The sequence below is a fragment of the Muntiacus reevesi genome, chromosome 4, assembly GCF_963930625.1.
Source record: "Muntiacus reevesi chromosome 4, mMunRee1.1, whole genome shotgun sequence".
Taxonomy (NCBI): domain Eukaryota; kingdom Metazoa; phylum Chordata; class Mammalia; order Artiodactyla; family Cervidae; genus Muntiacus; species Muntiacus reevesi.
In genome coordinates, this window is record NC_089252.1 from 110193686 (window position 1) to 110209152 (window position 15467).

Consider the following 15467-nt stretch of genomic DNA (forward strand, 5'->3'; position numbering starts at 1 on the left):
AGAGGTGGAGCAGTTGAAACTCCCATCACGCTGCCAGCGGGAGCATAAATTCAAATAAGTACTTTGGAAAACTGGTGTTATCCACAAAGCCAAACATGTATGCTCCACAACCCAGCCATTTTGTTCAAGGGATATACCTTACAGAAATGAGTGCTTACATAAGAATGAGTGTATACATAAAAATTTCCATAATTTCTCTTCTTAATAGTTTCAGCTGGAAAGAGCCAAATGTTCCTCCTCAACACTAGAATAGATAAATGCACTGTAATATGTTCATTTGGTGGACTAGTGTATATGCACGAAACAGTGCGTATAAATGAAACTACATGCACTAGCATGGATAAATCCGGTAGATGTAAGTTGAAACAGCCAGTCACAGAGGAGTGCACAGCGGAATGGGTGATTTCAGTTATATGCCAGAAGAAACAAGCAGAGCTAATTTGTGATTATAGGAATTCTGATAGTAGTTTGTGGTAGATGATGCCCTTCACTAGCGCACAAGGCCACCTTCTGAGGTTCTAAAAATATTTTGTAGCTTGGTCTACCTAGTGGCTACACAGGTGGATGCATCTGTAAATATTCATTGCATTCACTGTATGCTTAAGACTTGTGCTTTGTATTACATAAAACTTAATTCTAAGTTTAAAATTTCTTTTTTTTTGGCCACATGCGGCATGCAGAACTTCCTTGACCAGGGGTGGAACCTGCACTTACTGCAGACTCCCGAAGCTCAGAGTCTTAATCATTGGACCACCAGGGAAGTTCTAAAAAAAAAAAAAAAATTTTAAAGACATGAAATCGGAATCAGAAGCACATCCGTTTGCCAACTTTTTGATGTTAGTCCAAGCTTTTTCCTTCACCAGTGGTGGATCCATTGATTTCCATTCAGCCTGGTCTAGGAACCATGCTAGACCATACTCTCAATGTATTATACACAATCTTTATGGTCTGTTCTTTTAAACTGGAGCAATTTGCTCAGCAGTCTGAATCAGGATGCTTCAGTGGGTAGGATTTTTGGTTTCCTGGTTTTTGTTTTTGCTTTTTTTTCTTTTTTGACCACACTCCCTGGCATGTGGAACTTCCCTGGCCAGGGATCGAACCCTTGTCCCCTGCAGTGGAAGCATGGAGTCTTAACTACTAGGCCACTGAGGAAGTCCTTCCCTAGTTTTTTCTTGTCTTTCGTGTGTCCAATATGACCAGAAGTTTGTTTAGCCTCTTGCCTTTATTACATCTCTAAAAATTTTCAGCCAGTAATCTATTTCATTAAGTAGTTTATGAATTGGGTTCCCTGTGACTAAAAAGGAGCTTGAAAATTCTAATTTAGAGGCTCCTGAGTTTCCTTGTAGCCCTGAAGTTTGGTGACTAGTATTGTGTACATTCGTGCAGTTCTCCTAGCATAGGAGGTGCGTGCAGCTGCAGTGGTTCCCGCGTCACTATTGTCTCAGCATGGATTCTGCCTGCCATCATGTCCTGACTCTTCTCTCCTTTTGTCCATCCCAGCTACCCGCTGCTGAAGCTGCCCTTGCCAGGAACAGGACCCGTGGAATTCACCACTCCTGTGAAAGAGTACTCGCCCCCGCCTCTGACCTCTGACCGTAAGCCTGGAGAGCCCAGCGAGCAGCCAGAGTGGGTAGGTGCTCATCGTGCCCCGAGGAGCGCCCTGGGCGCTGGCTGCGGCTTGGCCACGGCGGGGCTTCTGTGTGGAGGGGGGTGGTGAGCTTCTGATGGGCGAATACTTGAACCACTTTAAAAGGCACTGGAAGCATTTAGCTTACATTTAATAGTACATCCAGTTACACATTCTTGTTTTGAAAGGAAACACTGAACGATACGGAAGGAAGGTGACTGTCCTAGAGAAGCTGGAGTTGTGGTTGCCCTAGCTGCAGCCAGCTGGGTCTGGGCCCATGCTGTGGGTGCTCGGGCCAGGCAGTGCCTTGGCCAACAGGACCTCCCCTCCTTGAGCCCAGGTGGTTACAGGAGCCGTAGAGTATCCCCAGAGAATGTTTTGTCTTCCAAGTCCCATCACCATTTAATATTTGCAGTGAGCACTTAGCTTTTTCAGATCTGGCAGGTGCTATTTTGTCCTCACAGTGCAGTCAGGGAAAGCGTGCAGGTTCTGTGTGTTTACCTGTTGTGCAGTTGAGGAAGCTGGGGCCCAGAGTGACAGTGTGCCTCAGTTTCGGTTTAGCTGTCACGGGGTCAGCCCTGGCTTAGAACTCCAGATCTGCTGACCTGAAGCCCCCTGCTGCTTCTGAGTTGTGCTGTCCTCAGCCAGCTGTCTCTGAGCTGAGCACGAATATAAACCAGGAAGACATGGGCTCTCCAGGCGAGGGTCTGGGCTGCGGGACATAACTCTCGGGAACTCTGGACTCATTGTTTGGAAACCTTGCAGGGAATGATGAGCTCGTCCCGCCAGCTTGTAGCTGCCAGCTGTGGCTGATGTGTTCTTCCCTCGTGTGCAGGCCCTGGTCCCGTGGGCTGGTGCCAGGCTTGCTGCGTCTGTTGCTGAGGAGCAGAGCCCAGCTCAGGGCACAGAGCTCCTCTTCTCCCACCCTCTCTGTGCCAGTGATTGCACATTCCTTCCTGTTGCCTTTCCGGGTAATGTAGCAGCCAGGTAGCTTGATGTCAACTTTGCTCTAATGTTGCTAAAGCAGAGACATATCTGGTTAGATAGCTGTTTGTTATGACTACACATGGTTTCAGGAGGAAGCGCAGAACACAGGCTCAGTGGTACTCAGCCACGAAGGTTAGGGTGAGCTGATGAGGCGGAAACCAGTTCATAGCTTCATGTCTCAGCTTGATACTTGGCTCACTGTGGGGTCAAGCCTTTTGTCTCCTTTACTCTTTCTTAAAAAAAGTTTTTATTTGTGGCTCCACTGGGTCTTCATTGCAGCCTGTGGGCTTCTCTCTAGTGAGGTGAACGAGCTTAGTTGCCCAGCAGCCTGTAGGGTCTTAGTTCCTCGACTAGGGATCGAAACTGCATCCCCTGTATTGGAAGGTGAATTCTTAACCGCTGGACCACGAGGAAAGTCCCTCCATTAACCTCCTGGTGGGGTTTTACCACATAATGGAGTTGGTGGTTCCTGGTCACAGTGGGGGAGTCTGTGTGTGAGTGTTTTGTGACTAGTAGAGGTCAGTGGGCCTGATGGTACAGTCAGGGGTCTGTACACGGTCAGGGGCTCGCTCGCTTGTGAACCTTTTCCACTTCCTTGATGTCCTCTTTTGGCCTGGGATGATGATAGTGTGGGGGTACAAAATAGCTTGAGGGTTTCTCTTTCTCATTGGGGTGCGCAGCCCCTGAAAGAGAAAGAGACGCAGGCCCTGGCTCAGTCAGCTGGTGTCAGGCCTCTCCAGGGTCAGTCACCTCACCAGGATTGACTGTTGTAACAGTAAAGGTCAGCAATGCAGGACTTGTAAGGATTGCTTTAATTATGAGGAACTGAAAACTCAACCAAAACCAGAGGAAGTGAAAAGGGCATTTTGGGGTCATAGAGCTCACCCGCAGGCAGGACTTACTAACGGACAGTATGGATTAGGCCTCAGAAGGAGTCCGTCCCTCAACTACACCCACTCTGGGTCAGCTCACTGTCCTCTCCCTAATAGGGGCTACAGCAGATTCAGCCCTGTGGGTACCCACTTGGCTCTGCATGGGGTTACCTGCCTGCCCCAACCCAAGACCCTGTGAGTAGGGAGATGCTTTGCTGGTTGGCCTCATCACCGCACTGGGGATGAGAGAGGCTGTTTCCAAAGGAAGATTAGGAAGTGCAGGCCCTGGGCAGCACAGCACATGTGTCTGCTGCTCACAGCAGGAAGCAGATGTCCTTCATTCCTCATCCATTCCTTTATTATCCAGCACGTTTATTGCATGTCTTCAGTGTGCCTGGCAGAATGATCGTGGGGACACATGGAGCCTCACTGCCCAGGAGGAGACGGAGGGTGCCTGGGAAGAGAAGATGGAGATGTGGTTCTTTTGTCAACAGCACACAGGAGCCAACCCAGGAACTCCCAGTGGTCAGTGCTGAAAAAGAAGATACATTTTGTGACAAAATAAATACATAGCTGAGTCCATATGATTGAATAACTAAGTGGAGGAGAATAGACAAATCTGAGCAAAACATTCTGAATTTATGTAGCAGCTCTGCCCTCAGAGAGGTAGAATATAATCCCCCTTCCTTCATTGTGGACTGTGCACAGTGACTTCCTTCCAGAAAGTGCCAAGTGGAAAGGGGAGGAGAGAGTTGCTTTCCAGTGGAGACCCTGACAGGTGGCTCTCGACACGGTGTTCGGGGTCACCATCAGGTTGACGGTGTGTACCTTGATGTGTGACAAGAAGGGTGCTTTGCCTCTATGGTCTTCCTTCGCAAACACCGTAATCCCAGTCTGATCATGAGAAGAACATCAGATAAATCTGTGAGGAGTGGTCTACACAGTCCTGACCAGCACTCCTCACGACTGTCAAGGTCATCAGAAAAAAAAAGAGTCCAAGAAACTCTCCCAGTCGAAAGAAGCCTCCCAAGACGGGACAGCTATATGTAACATGGTATCCTGGATGGGATCTCGGGAGAGAGAAAGGACATGGGGACAAGCTAAGGAAATCTGTTTCCTTACTTTGCCCGGTGATAGTTTCTCAGACTTGCCTTGCTCTCGATGACCTTGACAGTTTCGAGGAGTGTTCCTCAAGCGGGGATTTGTTTCTGTCTCTCTAGACTAGTCTCAGCTTGTGGGATTTTAGAAGGAAGACTGCAGAGGTCAGGTGTCATTCTTTTCACATCTGTCAGTCTCCTGAAGTATTTTTAAAATTTCCATAAAGTTCAAGTCTTTGTGCTCTAAAGTTCTTGGTACCATCAGGGGTTTTTTTGTGTGTGGTTTTTTGTTTTAGTCTTTTTTACAGAAGTATGGAACCATCTAGCTGTGGTTTTCTTTTTTAAGAATTTTATTTATTTTATTTTTGGTTGTGCTGGGTCTCCATTGCTGTGAGTGGGCTTTCTCTAGTTTCTTTGAGTGGAGGCTGCTTTCTAGGAGCAGCATGTGGGCTTCTCGTTGTGGTGACTTCTCTCCTTGTGGAGCGCAGACCCTAGAGTGCTCGGGTCTTGGTAGTTGTGGCGATCAGGCTCAGTAGTTGTGGCGCACAGGCGTCATTGCCTTGCAGGATCTGGAATCTTCCTGGACCAGGGTTTGAACCCATGTCTCCTGCATTGGCAGGTGAATTCTTAACCACTGGACCACCAGGGAGGTGCTTAGTTGTGGTTTTAAATTTGTATTTTCCAGATGATTATTGTTGAGGTCTTGTTGTATTTGCACATCTTCCTTTGTGAAGTGTTTCAATAATTTGCTCATTTTGAACTGAGTTGTGTGGATTTTTTTTTAATATGCAAAGCTATTCAAAGAAGTGTATTGATAATGGAAAAAATGCAATAATCTAACTATCCTTTAAATAGAGAAATGACTAAATTATACTACACACATAAACTTGAATGTACCCATTAAATAGATTTTTAAGCTCAACAAAGTAGATTAAGTAAGAAAAGCTGAAGATAAAACAGTACATATATTATACCAACCATTTAAAAAATATATGCATAGGAAAAGTATTAGTCCTCTGTCCATAGAGTTCTCCAGGCAAGAATTCTGGAGTGGGTTGCCATTTCCTACTGCAGGGAATCTTCCCAACCCAGGGATCAAAACCAGCTCTCCTGCCTTGCAACCAGGGAAGCCCTGGTGTGTAGAAAAAACTAGTATCAAATCCATTAAAATGTAAACAACACTTATACTTTTAGGTTGCGTATTACAATAGACTTGCATTGATTTTACAAAAAGAAAAAAAAAGATAAATTTTCAAAAGGATTAAATGCTAGCACTTTCTCTAACAAACTTTCCCTGTTTCTTGTTTATTGTGTCTTAGAAAGGAATTTGTACCAAGAGAATAGTTTATCGTTCTTCTTAACTAACATGTTAAACATGGATAGGTGCAAGTTTTCAGGGATATTTAGTTTTTTTTTTTTTTTTTTTTTTTTTTTTTTTTTTGCATGCATGTTAAGTTTTTTTTTTTTTTTTTTTTTTTTTTTTTTTTTTTTAATATTATTTTATTAGTTGGAGGCCAATCACTTTACAACATTTCAGTGGGTTTTGTCATACATTGACATGAATCAGCCATATAGTTACATGTATTCCCCATCCCGATCCCCCCTCCCACCTCCCTCCCCACCCTACTCCTCAGGGTCCTCCCAGTGCACCAGGCCCGAGCACCTGACTCATGTATCCCACCTGGGCTGGTGGTCCGTTTCACCATAGATAATATACATGCTGTTCTTTCAAAACATCCCACCCTCACGTTCTCCCCCAGAGTTCAAAAGTCTGTTCTGTATTTCTGTGTCTCTTTTTCTGTTTTGCATATAGGGTTATCGCCACCATCTATCTAAATTCCGTATATATGTGTTAGTATACTGTAATAATAGCCAGGACATGGAAGCAACCTAGATGCCCATCAGCAGATGAATGGATAAGGAAGCTGTGGTACATATACACCATGGAATATTACTCAGCCGTTAAAAAGAATTCATTTGAATCAGTTCTAATGAGATGGATGAAACTGGAGCCCATTATACAGAGTGAAGTAAGTCAGAAGGATATTTAGTTTTAACTGGCATTTTTGCCTCTTAAGTGATTTTTCCCCCACTTAAGAAACAAGAGTTTATATTTAGAATTGTTGCAGGATAACTGCAATGTCCCTGTTCTTTCCGTGTGAAGCTTATAGCCTTTACTTTAAAAATGTATTTTTAGTTGGAGGATAATTGCTTTACAGCGTTGTATTGGTTTCTGCCATACATCAACAGAGTCAGCCGTAGGTAGGCATATGTGCCCGCCCTCGTGAGCTTCCCTCCCACCTCCCCCCATCCCAGCGCTCTAAGCGGTTACAGTGCGCTGGTGCGCTCCCTGTCTTATACAGCAACGTCCCAGTGGCTGTTGTATATACGGAAATGTGTGTATTTCAGTGCTACTCTCTCAACTCCTCCCACCCTCACCTTCCCCCGCTGTGTCCGTAGGTCTGTTCTCTATGTCTGCGTCTCCGTTGTTGTTCAGTTGCCAAGCTGTGTTGACCCTTTGCAACCCCATGGACTGCAGCATGCCAGGCTTCCCTGTCCGTTACCATCTCCCAGGGTTTCCCCAAGTTCATGTTTATTGAATCGGTGATGCCACCCAATCATCTCCTCCTCTCAGGGTCTTTTCCACTGAGTCAGCTCTACACATCAGGTGGCCAATGTATTGGAGCTTCAGCTTTAGCATCAGTCTTTCCAATGAAGGGTTGATTTCCTTTAAGATTGACTGGTTTGATTTTCTTGCTGTCCAAGGGATGCTCAAGAGTCTTTAGTACCACAGTTCAAAGGCATCAATTCTTCTGTGTTCTGTCTTCTTTATGGGCCAGCTCTCACATCCATACCTGTCTACTGGAAAGACCACAGCCTTGACTATATGGACCTTTGTCAGCAAAGTGATGTCTTTCCATTTAAACACACTGTCTAGGTTTGTCATAGCTTTCCTGCCAAGAAGCAGTCATCTAATTTCATGGCTGCAGTCACCATCTGCAGTGATTTTGGAGCCCAAGAAGAGGAAATGTGTCCCTGCTTCCACCTTTCCCCTCCTATTTGCCATGAAGTCATAGCACCAGATGCCATGATCTTAGTTTTTTTAATATTGAGTTTTAAGCCAACTTTTTACACTCTCTTTCACCCTTATCAAAAGGGTCTTTATAAAGTTCCTCTTTGCCTTCTGCCATTAAAGTAGTGTCATCTCCATACTGGAGGTTGTTGCTATTTCTCCCAGCAATCTTGATTCCAGCTGTAATTCATTCAGCCTGGCTTTCTGAGTGATGTGCTCTGTATAGTTTAAATAAGCAGACTGACAATAAACAGCCTTGTCATACTCCTTTCTCAGTCTTGAAACAGTCAGTTGTTCCATACAAGGTTCTGATTGTAGCTTCTTGACCTGCATACAGGTTTCCCAGGAGACAGGTAAGATGATCTGGTATTCTCATCTCTTTAAGAGTTTTCCACAGTTTGTTATGATCCACGCAGTTAAAGGCTTTAGTGTAGTCAGTGAAACAGAGGTAAATGTTTTTCTGGAATTCCCTTGCTTTCTCTATGATCCAGAGGATGTTGGCAATTTGATCTCTGGTTCCTCTGCCTTTCTAAACCCAGCTTACAAATTTGGAAGTTCTCATTTCACATAATGCTGAAGCCTACCTTGAAGGATTTTGAGCATAGCCTTACTAACATGGGAGATGAGGGCATGACTAGTAAGATACATGACTCATCTCCCATGCATCTCTATTGCTCCCCTACAAATGGGTTCATCTGTAACATTTTTCTAGATTCCATATATATGCATTGCTATATGATACTTGTTTTTCTCTTTTTGACTTCACTCTGAATAACAGGCCCTAGATTCATGCACCTCACTGGAACTGACTCAGATTTGTTCCTTTTTGTGGCTGAGGAATATTCTGTTGTATATGTGGACCACAAGCTCTTTATTCGTTCACCTGTCAGTGGACATCAGGTTGCTTCCATGTCTTGGCTGTTGTAAGTAGTGCACTGAGCATTGGGATACAGGTGTCACTTTCAGTTGTGGTTTTTTCAGAGTGTATGCCCAGTAGTGGAATTTTTGGGTCACATGGTAGTTTTATTCTTAGTTTTGAAAGAAAAGTTCCATACTGTTCTCCACAGTGGCTGTATCAATTTACATTGCCATCAACAGTGCAAGAGGTTTCCCTTTTCTGCACGTCCTCTCCAGCTTTGATTGTTTGCAGATATTTTGATGAGGACCTATAGTTTCTTTTGCTGTGCAGAAGCTGTTAAGTTTAATTAGGTCCCATTTATTTTTGTTTTTATTTCCATCATTCTAGGACATGGGTCATAGAAGATCTTGCTGTGATTTATGTCAAAGAGTGTTCTGCCTAAGTTTCCTCTTAAGGGTTTTATAGTTTCTGGTGTTACATTTAGGTCTGTAATCCATTTTGAGTTTATCTTTGTATATGGCATTAGGAAGTGTTGTAGTTTCATCCTTTTACAGGTGGCTGTCCAGTTTTCTCAGCACCACTTATTGAAGAGACTGTCTTTTCTCCTTTGTATATTCTTGCCTCTTTTGTCAAAGGTAAGGTGTCCACAGATGTGTGGGTGATGAATTTCTTTTACTGAGTTATAATTCTTTCTGTGTGCTGGAGGTATCTCTCTGTGTAGCCCTCTTCTCCCCTTTTACTGACATGTTCCTGCAGTGGGATGGAGGCTGCACCCTGAGGTTGGGCCTCTGTGTGTCCTCCAGAAAGGACTGTAATCAACTCTGCCAGCATCTTGTGCTCTGGGTTAGGCCTGACCTGTATTGGAGTCACTGGTCACCCCCATGTAGGGGTGCGGGGAGGTCATTTCCCACTGGGAGGAGGGGTGTTTTCACCAGAGCAAAGCAGAAAGGTAAAGACTTCCCGTTTCTCAGCTGTGTGACCTTGGGCAGGTTATGTAACAACTCTGTATCTTAGTTTCCACATTCGTAAAATGGGGATAATAATTATGCCTGCATTACAATTGTCACAGGATTAAGTGAAAGGATGCAAATTCAGGTCGGCGTCTGGTCCATCACTGGCGTTCTGTAAATGAGTCTGGCTGTCACCACCGTCCTTGCTTACATCTGGCCAGAGCGGAGGGCAGGACAGGGGTTCCTCTGCTCAGAGGTTCTAAGTGCGCCAGGCATGCTCTCCGTATCTGTCACCCGTTAGTTCACGTGTCACCTTCTTCAGGAAGCCCTGTTTCCCCAGCTCTCACAGATGTGTGTCTGTTTCTTCTGGAACACTGTCCCGTGACCCGTGTTTCATTTCAGGTTTGTCCAACCTTTGTACATAGTATATGCTTAAGAAAGGTTTTTTTTTTTAATGACTTGTTGAATAAGCACAGCTCATTTAAGAGACAGAAGTCTGAAGTGAGGGTTTCTTCTTGGAGCTTGATAGGTGATCAGGTAGTTGGGACCAAGTTAAATCCTGGGCTCTGGAGGATTAAATGAATCCTCTCGGCAGTGGGAAGCTGAGCCCTTAGAGGTAGCGAATGGTGAAAGTGGTGGTAAGACGGTCAGTCTTAGAGAAACTTGGAGATGGAGATGATGGTGCCTATGAGGAGGGTGAGGGGACCAGAGAGGGGAAGAGGGGTTCATTTTAAAGGGATCGAAAGCCTAGCTATAAGAGCTTTAGGGCATGATGATGCCACTAGATGTAACTGACGTGCGTTGGGCTGCATGCCTTCCTGGCTGGTTTCTGGTGTTGTCTTGTTCGGTCCTCACAGTGATCTGCCGAGCTCTGAGGGTCTGTCCTCGCTTCCTTCAGTATGTCAGGGACTGAGGCTTGGAGAACGTAGAGACCCTTGTCCGAGGCACACAGCTGGGGGTGGAGCTAGAATGTGAACCCCTGCGTGGCCCCTGTGCCTCCCCCCACAGCCACTCCCTGCCTGTCCAGGGCTGGGGAACAAGGAGCAGGAGCCCAGTTCTCCAGAAGAGCTGAGCGATGGGAGTGCTCCATACCGTGTTGTCAGGGGCCCCTGGGTTTAGGCAAAGGGCCTGGAGCTCTAGGATGCTTTCTCTGTAAGTGAAGGAGTGTGTGTGTGTGTGTGTGTGTGTGTGTGTGTGTGTGTGTGTGTTTAAACAAGCTTTTTTTAAAAAAATTTTGTTTATTTTTGGCTGTGCTGTATCTTTGTTGCTGCTCTGGCTTTTCTCCAGTTGCCGTGTGCAGGGCTCTCATTGCGGTGGCCTCTCCTGTTGCAGAGCTAGGGTGTGCGGATTTCAGCACCCTGGACCCTCGGGCTATAGAGCACAGATTAAACAGACGTGGTCCACGGGCTTAGCTGCTCCACCACACGTGGGATCTTCTCAGACCAGGGATCAAACCCATGTCTCCTGCATTGACGGGCGGATTCCTTACCACTGGACCACCAGGGCGGCTCAGGAATTGTGTTTAAAGCAACAGCGAGCCTGAGACAGCCTGCTCTGGCCTGGCCCTGCTAGACTGGATCATCATGGAAACCTGACCCTCATGCCAGGCCCTGCCCGCCGGTCCGCCTGGGTGCCTGGGCTTCCGGGCCAGCCCTGCAGCGTGGATGGTGGTGGCCTAAGCCTGAATGCGAGGAGCCCAGGTTAGGGCTCTCATGCTGAGACGGTGGCAGCTGAGACCCTCGGGCCCTAGGACCTCAGCTCCCCTCCGGCACTGCTGTGCTCGGCCTTCGCTTCTGTGCCGTGTTCTCCATGGGACCCGCATGGTCAGGACCACCCTGGCACTTAGGACTCATGGGTTGGGAGCTGGGCAGCCCCGGGCTTGAATCCTGCTTCTGCTGCCTGTAGGCTGTGTGACCTTGGGCATACTCTTGTTATCTCGCTGAGACTTGATTTTCTTATCTGGGTCCTCTAGCTCAGGGTCTCCTGCTCACGCTGTCCGTGGAAGCTGCAGTTGTCTCAGAGCCTGCTTCCACGTCAGACAGTGAGGGAAGCACGCCCCCTGCTGTGGGCTGGGCCTCTGGTCCCTCACTGGGTGTTGGCTGGAAGCCCCTTCAGTTCTGTACCTCATGGACCTTTTTGGAGCGTCTCACAATACGGCTAATGTCACCAGAGTGGTGGCTGTAAGGACCAGGCCATGGAAGAGTCAAAGTCTGTTTTTTCCTTCCATTTAAAACAAATTGTGGCAGCAAAAGTGCCAAGTCCTAAGAGGGAATTCCCTCTCTCAACTGTTTTTAAGCGTACAGTTCAGTGGTATTAAATACATTCACACTGTACAACCATTACCATCATCCATCTCTGTAAAGCTTCATCTGATAAAACAGAAACTCTGCACCAGTTAAGCAATAACTCTGTAGTCCCCCTTCTCCAACCTCTGATGACCATCCTTCCGCTTTCTGACGCTCTGAGTGTGGCTCCTTTAGGCGCCTGTCTCAGTGGAACCCTGTGGTGTTTGCCTTTTCGTGCTTGGTTTATTTCACTTGGCATAATGGCCTTAAGGGTCATAGTCTTTTGTAGCCCAATCTCAGAAATAAAGAGCTCATTATTTTGCTATATTCTGTTTCTCAGAAGCAAGTTACCAGGTCCAGCCCACTCTCCAGGGGAGTCACGCTTGGCATGAGCATGAGCAGCTGGGGCTTACTGGGGCCACGTTAGAAGCCCCACTCTGTGAGGGCCCCTCCCTCTGTTCCCAGAGGCACCCAGACTCCACCACCCTTAGGCGCTCTCCCTCACCCACTTAGGATACCTCGTGTTGTCTCTTTCTACATCTGTTTCTTACTTGAGTTTCAGGCAGGGATTATGGTAAGGCTCAGCGGTGAGTGGTAGGCCCTGCCCACCTCTTCTGCTCCCATGTTCGTGCCTGCCTGCCTGCCTGCCAGCCACCAGTATCCGCATCTCATTTGTCAAAGATCTCTGGCACCTAAGGCCTGAGGTGCCGGAGAATTCACACCCGCTAGGAGCTGCCCTCAACCAGTAACTGTAGGAGGAGTTGGTGTGTAACCTCAGCCGTCATCCCTTATGTGGGGTAACTCAGCTAAACCGTTAATCCACAAGGGTCACTTGCTCAGCAACCCACCCTTGGTGGTGGCCTTCCTTGCCCTGTCCTGTCCCTGCTCCCCTCCCCATGTTCCCACCACCTCCTGAGGACACCGTGTGTCCAGGGTCTGCTGCTGGGGGAACCCCAGCCGAGACCGTGAGTGGGACAGTGAATGAACGACAGGAGTTAGGCTCCTGCCTGTTAGATAAACCGCTGTAAGAGAGCCTTGAGCCTGGAGGAGGCGGGTTTGAGGGCCCCTCATACATGCACTGCACGATGAGCTTGATACAGACATGCTAGACTGACCCAAGGTCTTGAAAGAGCTGGGTGGATGTGCGATAGCTGCTTGGAGAGTTCAGCTGGAAGTCGGGAGGGCAAGTGAGAGCCGGCCTGCAGACGGAGGGCCAGCCAGGCGAAGCGCACGGTGGTTTTGCCTGGTGAGCCTCACCTGCTGAGGGGTGAGACCAGACCAGCCGGGGGTTTACCAGAGCTGGTGGAAGGTCAAAGGAGAGAGAGGCATGCAGGGCTGAGGGGGTTCAGATTCTGTGAAATCTGAAAGCCGTGCATCCTCTCCCCTAACAGTGATGAGGTGATGATAGTAGATACACTTTTGAGAAGAGATGTGAGTTGGGCAGGGTGCTCACGGAACTCCTGGGTCCATCCCAGGAGCCCCGAACGAGAGCTCTGGTTCTGAAGTACATTCTTTGTTGCTCTGCCGAAATGGAGGCCTGGCGGGGGCTGGGTTTGGACTGGAGGGCCAGGGAGCAGTCCTGCTTGGAAACTGAAGCTTCAGTTGGGCCTTGGTGTGGAGGTGGAGGAGGTGGTCTCTGCGGTTACAGCCTCGTGCCCGCTGGGAACAGACCCAGGTCTGGCGGCTCTGCGGGGCCAGCTGTCCCTGGGTGCCATGCTGTGCCCTTCATGGAGAGGTGCCACGCCGTGCCCTTTGTGGAGGGGCTGGAGGGTGCTCAGCCCGGGGCCGCTCTCCTTGTGGAGCTGCGAGGTGTGTCGAGTCGAGGAGCTCAGGTGGCATCCATTCTGTGCCCATCCCTCTGCACCTCCTGACGTCGTCTGCCCGGCCTCATCTGTGCAGATGGCTAAGCGGGTGAGGCTTCTGTCCCCAGAGCCTGTCAGAAATGCACACTTCACCGAGGCTCAGGTGGTGCCTGGGTTGCTGTGTGTGATCAGTATCTCGGCCCGTGCTCACGCTGGCGCACGGCGTCATTGCATGCTGGATGGCCGTCCTCTTCTCCTCACACCTGCCCTTCAGAGTTCTGACGGCCGCACGGGTGTCGGGACGTCCTCCCATCCCCGACCAGGCCCGGCTTCCTCCAGCCGGCTCCTCACAGCACCCCTGGGCTGCAGGCTGGCCTTCCCTCTCTCTGGGTGGATGACAGCCTAGCTTGAGGGGGTTCCCTGGAGCACTGCTTTGTAAGGTCGCCCTTCCCTTTGAGACAGTCGGGGCTTTTCTTTGTCACCTGGTTAAAATCCAGACAGTTCAGTCAGGCGTCATCCCGGCCCCCGCATTGCTCTGTGATTTCTGTTACTTGGATCAGGACACCCTGGGCTGCCCCTGCCCCCTCCTGCCTCCCACCTCCTCACCACCTCGTGGCCCCCACTCAGCTCCTCCTGGCCGTAACCCTGCTGCGGCCGGTCCAGTCTTGTTTTGGGGCTGCTCCCCGCCACATCCACCACTGGGAGTCATTCCTTGCCTGTTATGTGTGTGTCACTTTAAGGATATATGGCAGGTTCTAGTGAGGGAATTGTGGTGTTTCAGTGAGATCTGGGTATGAATCCTCACACCGTCCTGCTCGAGTCCTGAGACCTGGAGTCGCTTTGCTTCTCGCAGGAGAGAGGACACGCCACACCTGTGCTTGCTTATGTGTCCATTTGTGAGTGTGTGTGTACACGTGCATCCTAGTGATGCTGCAGTGTGAATGTCATTATCCCCATGTCACACTGAGGAAACTGAAATCCAGAGACATCGAAGTTATTTCCACGACCACACACTTTGGAGAGCAGAGATTTATTTCTTTTTTTTTTTTTTACTTTTTTTTTTTTTACTTTTTTTTTTTTTTTAATATTATTTTATTAGTTGGAGGTAGAGCAGAGATTTAAAACTGGGTATGCTGAGCTCAAAATCCATTGACCTGCAAGTGGCAAAACCAGGGTCAGCACAATAGGCTCTACCGGTGCAGAGCTTGTGGCCTCTTGGCAGGTCTGCAGGCGTTTGGCGTCAAGGGCTGGATAACACAGATCTTGTGAAGGCTTTGAGGATCTCTCTGCCTATTGTGAACTCTCACCTCTCATTGTTCTCTGAAAGCAGAACAGTGTGGAAATGGGGTGGCCGTGGCTCTGTTCCAGGAAAACTTGATTTAGTAAAACAGGTGCCAAACTCAATTTATGGCCTGTGGTTGCTGTTCTGTTGAGAAATATGTAGGAAAGTGGTTTCTTCAGTGGTGAGAAGAAGGCCCTTGTGAACGTCTTCATTTAAAAAACAATTTTTTTTTTTTTTGGCCACACCATGCAGCATGTGGGATCTTAGTTCCCTGACCAGGGATGAAACCCACACCCCTTGCAGTGGAAGAACAGATTCTTTTTTATTTTTTAAATACTTGGCTGCACCAGGTCTGAATGGTGGCACGCGGAATCTTCCATCTTTGTGGGTATGCGGGATCTTTACTTTTGGCATGTGGGATCCATTTCCTGGCCAGGGATCCAACCCGAGTCCCCGGCTATGGAAGCTGTGTTAACCACGGGACTGCCATGGACATCTCTGGGCATCTTTGTGTTTGAAGGGCTGTTTGAAGGCCCCGCATGGCTTTGCCCACACCAGGTGCTCAGTCAGTCCTTACCCAGGACGGACCACGTTTCTCCCTCTTGTACTGAGCTACCTTTCTGGCGGTGGTTT

General features: G+C 48.1%; 1 protein-coding gene across 1 annotated transcript in view; it reads left to right on the forward strand.

The window, feature by feature from the left end:
• Positions 1–15467, forward strand: part of SCAP (SREBF chaperone) — a 98347-nt gene that overhangs the window by 69748 nt on the left and 13132 nt on the right. Inside the window, exon 3 of the mRNA XM_065933834.1 lies at positions 1501–1630. Coding sequence (XP_065789906.1) covers positions 1501–1630 — 130 coding nt within the window. The remainder of the gene's footprint in view (positions 1–1500; positions 1631–15467) is intronic.